Consider the following 7,500-nt stretch of genomic DNA (forward strand, 5'->3'; position numbering starts at 1 on the left):
CCCCCCCCCAGTGTTTTTTCTCACCGCGGTATCTTCTTCAAAAGCGACGGAGGACGTGTTAAGAAGGTGCAAGAATATCGCCGATAAAAGCTGGCTCCCCATTGATGTCCTCCGAGTGTCACAAATTTGGCAGCAGCTCGTATCATATTGAACTAATCGCGTGGCTTTTTTCCCCCGAAAAAGCTTCCAATAACAAAAACACGGGAAAATTAGATGAAAAAATTACAGGCACGGGAGCACCATTCTCCTTTTTCTTTTTACGAGACCGAACGCACACTACAGCGCGCTGTAATTGTAACAATTATAATTGAAAATCTCAAAATTAAATTAATCATGAATTAAATTTTCCGCCTCAGACGATGGGAACCAATGAGGAATAAGGGTGACAGACTTGCGAGATGTCGATAGTTATCGACTTTAAGTGTTCTTTTTAGAATAGGAATAGGACCCAATCGGCAAAAAGACGAATGGCCTCTGATTTTCATCATAATACAGCCATTTTTATAAATTATTCAGCAATATATTCCCCAATGGACATTTCGCAAATCATTTCCTTGTAAAATATCGTTTCACATTGTGTTTAATCGAATCACATTCATTCTTCAACAGAAAGAAAACTTTTTTCATGCATAATCGCGTCAGATTTGAAGAACTAATCGGAAAATAGATTTACAAAAAGGAAAATCAAAATTTCAAAAACTATCGCATGAATCTAGGGTAAACTGCCCATTAGATGGACGTCTGAGAAAACCGCCCAGTAGATGGACGTTTGTTTTTTACCAATTGAAAAAAAAAATTGATCGAAAAAAAATCGTCACTCAGGGGTTAAGAATCACAACAGTTCGTGAAAATTCAAAGCAACAATTCACATTTCAGTATTTTTTTGCGTAATTTCCTATCTACTGGGTAGCTTACCCTACCTAACTATCGTTATCATCTTCGAACCCTGTCAAAGTCTCACAAACGTGGCAGCAGCTCGTATCACACTGAACTAATCGCGTGTCTCTCTTTCCCCCGAAAAAACCTTCCAATAACAAAAACACGTGAAATTAGATAAAAAAAAAATTGAAGCCACAGGAGCGCTATTTTCCTTTCTCTTTTTACCCACTCTGCAAACGGCTCTTTTCTGGCGCATTGAGAGGAAAAAAAAGGAGGCGAATGGACACAGTGGAGAAGCGACAGACGAATTGAATCCGCCAATTGTTCGATAGTCGAGCGGGTCTGACTGTTATTTTTATAATTCAACGAGCTTCGCCCTCTTTCTCTTCCCTTCACTTCTTTCCTTTTTTTTTCTCTCCCCCTCCCGACACAATCCCTCCATCATTCGCGCGCGGCCCTACACACACCGAAATATGCGAGGAAGAATGAGACAGGAGGAGTGTTGTTTTTATTGGCCCACGTTTAGGGAGCGTATAGCCTGCACCACTGAAAACGGGGTGTGTTGTTTCATCCCCCTTCTCTCATTCCTCTGTCTTCCTCTATCCCTTCATTCTTCTGGCGTATGCACTCCTCTGTCTCTCGATTTTTGCTGTGATGCCGCTTCAGCCGAAATCCCCCCGCCCCCCCCCCCCCCTCCCCCCGCTCTCCTCTCTCGCTCCTCTCATCCAGTACAGTTTCCTAGGATAGAGATGTTGAGAGCACGATGGTGACGAGCAACGTTTCTACGGCACCCATATAACGCCCTGGCGAATATATACCGGTGAAAACCGTTGACAATACCAGTCAGTGTTATTCCAGCACGAATTTACTTCTCCTTGGGCCTCTTCCCTCAACTTTCCGGGGCACGGTGGAACGTGGTAACGTTTGAGAAATCTTCAACACCCGCAAAACCAAAACAGAAATGTCTTTTCATTCCGCGATGGCTGGGAGAATTATTGAGGTGGGCTTTGTCGGGTTGACAAAGTTATTGTTAAGTTGACAGGATTTTTAGTGTTATTTTTTAGTGATAAAGTAAATATTTAGAGGGACATCGGTGAATGGAGCTTGACGGGTTTATTGGGAGGACGTTTACGTTGAAATTCACACGATTTTTCGGGGATTTCGGTATCACTGGATTATGGAATCTAAGCTGGAAGATTTTCTAATAAAAAATAAAAAATGTTTGATAGACAATTTTGGAATGCCATTGAATATATTGAAATTCGTGCGGGAGGGAAACATTCGAGAAGTCTTCAAAATTCGCAAAAAAATTATTTTTAGAGTTTCACGCGATTTATTCGCTATCTGTGATTATCGAATTGAAGTTGAGACATTTCACTCTACACGGAGAGAAAAATTCAATAAAAATTATCAGAAAAAAACGAAAAAATTACGTTTCGAAACGTAATCCGCGAGCGAAGTAAAATTCAATAAAAAGTGTGAGTCGGAGCTGAAATTGTACGAATCGCCACGTAAATTCTACGATTTGGTTCCTTAAAAATTAACCACCCGTCTGATGACTCACCGCTGTGGGAACAACAAGGCGTTCCGTAATTTTTCCCTGTTAAACGTTCAAGAATTTTTTATTTTGGAGGCATAATATGTCGGCAAGTTTCACTGAACGTTTACGATTTCTTCTCTTCCATTCCTATAAAAATTTCCGGAAAACGATTTCCCATGGCGAATTACGTAAATTGTTCCGTAATTCCGGAGCGAAATGTGATTGTATGAAATTTTACGGAACTGTCACGGAATTTTTCGGAAGCATTCCGTAATTTTTATTTGAATCTCCAGTGAAAAATTACGATACCGTCACGTAAATTTTCTGAGTCGATTCCGTAATCGGTGAGTGAATTGTGAGTTCCGTAATTTTTACTGAACATTTCTCTCCGTGTAATAGACTCAAAAAATTTTGAAATGTTTCGAAATATCTTGAAATTCTGTCGACGACATATTGTCGATGACAATCCATAAAATAGGCTCTTCAATTCCTCTTCCGGGTGTTAGAGCACAGTCTAGTTTTCTTTGTGCCTGAAATACACCCTCGGATCCTGCACGATGTTGGCATCTGTAATAACAAGCCTTGCTCTTCCTTTTGCTCCCCCTATCGAAGCGTTTTTACGCATCCACTGATTAGCCAGTCTCCCGCTGAACTTCCCTCCCCAAGACACGAATTACAAGAAATTCTTCTCACTCGAAATCCACGATTCAAGGTAGCAAGATGAATGGATGTTTTCGAGGGTCATATCTCGTTTACTGAATGAATCGCGTGTCGGCGCTTGGGGTAGTATTGTTTTGGTTATTTTGGCAAACCTAAGACAACATCACTCTGTTGTTTAACAAAATAAATGATTTTGTCGCGTCGTCTCGCACCTACTGTCAACCCATCCCTCGTGAGCCCTCTCCTTTCATATATAAACGAGGCCGCTGTATGCATATACACCAATCTGCTACTTAGTCCACTGTATCAAAACAAATTTCATCCGGTTTATTTGTTCGGTTCAAATTTAGTCAAGCGAATCGCTCAATTTTTCCCTTTTAAAGCCTTAAACGAATGAATTTTAATCAATACTAATTCATGGAGAAGAAAATTTTTTTATTTTCAGTGATTTATCCCTAATTTTGAGGAATCTATCGCCAATTTTTAGGATTTCACGATTGTGAAATTTATCGCGTGCATTTAGCATTCGGTGATTTTGTCATTAATTTTCAGGGACTCATGTCTAATTTCCTCTATTAAAAAATTAGTGTCACCTTTTTTGTCAGCAGTCTATTTCGCCAGGGATAACCTTAAGCCTAGGGACAAGGATAATCTTTGCTTAAGATCCTAGATTATACAAATCTTTGTTTTATATTCCTTTTTAAAAAGGCATTTTCCGAATATATTTTTTTATATATATTATGATAGAAATAGAAAATTTTAAAAATATCTTTTTTAGGCCCGGTTGTACCAGCTCCGGGTGACGAAAATGTCAGATAAGAAAAAAAGTAAATTTGAATGTTCGATGGATTATTTTACTCGGGAGAGTATCTCAAATTTATCGTAAGAACGAAAAATAGAATTTAATCCCAAGGTTAAATCAGTGTTAATTCAAATGGGGCTATAGGATAAATAAAAATTATTCTTCGGGTCAAATATTGAAAAATTATGACCCCTACGATATATTGACCCCGAGGATAAATTTTACCCTGGGGTTTATTTGGATAACAGGGCTTGGTGCAACCGGGCCTAAAAGAGATAAAAAAAGATTTGTATAATCCAGGATCTTCAGCAAAGATTAACTAATGAATGGATCCTATTCTGGATACTTTATCAATTTAACTATCTTGTGACATGAAGCAATCATTTAATGTGAAATAAATAATATAATTCTAGTTGTAAAAAGTCGTGGTAAAAACATCACATTAAATTATATGTCCCTTTGATTGTTTATTGTTACTTTTATCATTTTCAAAAATAAATGAAAGGATAAAAAATACAATGAACCACTAGCTCAAGTATGCGCGCGCGTTTCTTTTCTAGTTTAGAAATCTATCATCAAATTCCAGTGATACAAATCTTTGCTTTATATTCCTTTTTAAAAAGGCATTTTCTGAATACATTTTTTTTGTATACATTATGATAGGAATAGAAAACTGAAAAATATCTTCTTTTAAAGAGATAAACAAAGATTTGTATTATCCAGGATCTTCAGCAAAGATTAACTAATGAATGGATCCTATTCTGGATACTTTATGGAACAATTTAACTATCTTGTGACATGAAGCAATCATTTAGTGTGAAATAATATAATTCTAGCTGTAAAAAGTCGTGGTAAAAACATCACATTAAATTCTATGTCCCTTTGATTGTTTATTGTTACTTTTATCATTTTCAAAAATAAATGAAAGGATAAAAAATACAATGAACCATTAGCTCAAGTATGCGCCCGCGAAGCGCGCGTTTCTTTTCTAGTTTAGAAATCTATCATCAAAATCCAGTGATAGAAATCACCGACGATTTTTGGCCTTATTCTGTCTTATTATTGTTCAGCATCACCGATAATTGGTGTATGGATAGATTCCTAAAAATCAATGGCATGTTCCTGAAAAATAATAATAAAGAAAAGAAATTTTTTTTTCTATGAAACCGAATGTTAAACTTTCCCTCATTTTTCTAAATTCTCTAATATCATGAGTGGCGTGCACTTTACGAATGGAGAACGGTGGATGAGCGGTAGAAGTCGCGGGAGTGTGAGGCGATCCATTAGGTAAGGAAACCCGCGGGCTGACGCACCCCGACACTATCAAAACACCGGGACTTAAAACTTATATTTCCCATTCGTTATGTTTACATGTGGTTGAGAGAAAAGACCGTGTGAGTGAGATAGAATAACATTCTGCAGGTTAACAGGGGAGTAAAAATATTCAGGGGTCATAGACTCCATTCCATTCATGATTTCATCTGTCATTTTCATCTCTGAAGGATTGTATTGCATTATCTATTTCTACAATTCAAATAAGCGTTCTTGGGGTGCGCATGGAGCAGCAGTGGGAAGTGTAGAGCTTCGTAAATTCAATATTCTTACTCGACTGATTCGTTGAATTTCTATTTTATCCGCAGGACTCAATTCGGAATATGTGAATTAATTATTTGTTATCCATTCACTTTCATGATCTATAAAGAGGATTAAAATGGCTTAATTAATAATTAAGTACAAATTAGTTATTCAATTACTTAATAAATGTAGAATAATTGATAATGCACTGACCTCAAACGAAATGAATAATTAATGATAAATTAAATAATTAATTTTAGTGACAATCGAATAACAATCAATTATTCAATTATTTTATTTACGAAGAATTACCGATAATGCATCGACCTCAAGAATTCAGTGAAATCTACTTTACTCCACATACTTCTCAATAATTCCATCAGATGTCCTCGCAGTTCTGTTCGACATCTACTGAATGTAAATTTCATCAGTTTTCGGAGTAAATTATTATTGCATTATCATGTGTAATGTCTGTGACAATACATTAAATTTTTTGATAATATACGAAAAAATTTTCTGTTAATTGTATTTATTGGTTAAAAATTGGAGTTTGAAATTACATTTTTGGAGTGAGAGCCCGACTATGACTGGCTTTAACCTGTACATTATTTATTATTTATTGTAAAAAGGAGATACAATGCAGAATTTACCTAAATACCCGGCTAGCCGGAATTTATTCTTGTCTCGACGACTATTGAGTACAGTAATAAAACGAGACATAAGAGAGGAGAGGATATTCAAGCTGTGGAGTCACCCTGACAATTCCAGGGTTCTTCATCGTGTATCTTATCACGTGAGTCGCATGAGAAGTCCTCAAAAACGTCGATCATTAATTAATATTTCTTTTCAATTTTTCTATTCTTTATTTTTTTTTCTTCTCAATTATTCTATTCACTAATTATTTGTCCTTAATAAACTCCTTCTTTAGGTCATTATGCGGTCACCATTAGCAATGTAAATAAATAAAAGTAAAGGAAAAAGTAACAAACAACTCCTCTGAATTTAGCGTCAACATTTCGAGAGTTAAATACTCTCCTCATCAGGGAAATTTAATTCCATCTGAATAACAAAAGTTTAGCATAAATTAAAAAAAAATCCATTTCTGTTACGCATCCAGTGAACTACCAAATATTTGTTATAATAATTAAACTACCCTCGTTGGTTTTTTTTCTTTTGTTCATTAATTTTTTTATTTAATATTTATTCAAAATTAATTATTGATTGGCACTTGCCTCTACAAAAGTGAGAGGATGAAGCCATTAGGATTAGAAGAAGAACTCAATTATTCATATTAATTTTAAATCCTCTAACATCCCATTACTCATTCCACTGTCACTCATTGAAATGAATAACATCAGAACTGATGTATTTTTTCTAGACGTTCAACAGAATATGTCGAGAGTACAAGGCTCTACGCACATTGCTCACCAGCAGTGGTTTCCTCCAGCCCTCGAGGATCCCCTCGACCCTCCCGAGGTTACTGGCCACGACCTCCTCGAATAACACGAGGAAGACATCCTCAGGGCCATCGCAAGAATCATCAGGTTCTGAGAAAGAGCCACCTGGGAATGAAAATGAGCAGAAAACAGCTCTCTTCAAACTTCTGCTGTTTTCGTTATTCGTCTATGGAGTCTTTATTTATCCTATGACGAGCCTGTCTAATAGAATACAGGTATAGTTCAAGTTTAAGGATATCCAAGTATGAAATACTTAAAATAAAATCCTAATTATCGAACATTCTGCATTTTTTTTTTTCATTGAAAATCTCAAGGTCTGCAATTCATTCTTTATTCTGCACCACTAGGAAATATTTCGTAAATTTGGAAATGAATGAGAGTTTATTTTTGACGGAAGTTTCATGAAATAATTGAAGAATTGGAATTTTTGAAGATTACGACCTCTTCAATCAATAATCTATGAACAATAAAATTTCAGAAATATCACGAATTTCGTGTATATTGGCAATTTCACAGAAAATATTTTTTCTACGAAAAAAATTACTTCCTTCGGGAAATTAAATAGCAACTATTATTCATTTATGAGG

At 36.0% G+C, this 7,500-nt stretch overlaps 1 protein-coding gene across 1 annotated transcript in view; it reads left to right on the forward strand.

The window, feature by feature from the left end:
• LOC107046101 (paraplegin) overlaps positions 1 to 7,500 on the forward strand; it is a 94,751-nt gene that overhangs the window by 84,601 nt on the left and 2,650 nt on the right. Inside the window, exons 5-6 of the mRNA XM_015268612.2 lie at positions 6,086 to 6,249; positions 6,835 to 7,128. Coding sequence (XP_015124098.1) covers positions 6,094 to 6,249; positions 6,835 to 7,128 — 450 coding nt within the window. The 5' untranslated portion in view covers positions 6,086 to 6,093. The remainder of the gene's footprint in view (positions 1 to 6,085; positions 6,250 to 6,834; positions 7,129 to 7,500) is intronic.

The sequence above is a fragment of the Diachasma alloeum genome, unplaced genomic scaffold, assembly GCF_001412515.2.
Source record: "Diachasma alloeum isolate Michigan unplaced genomic scaffold, Dall2.0 Dall_scaffold_01204, whole genome shotgun sequence".
In the NCBI taxonomy this organism is placed as follows: domain Eukaryota; kingdom Metazoa; phylum Arthropoda; class Insecta; order Hymenoptera; family Braconidae; genus Diachasma; species Diachasma alloeum.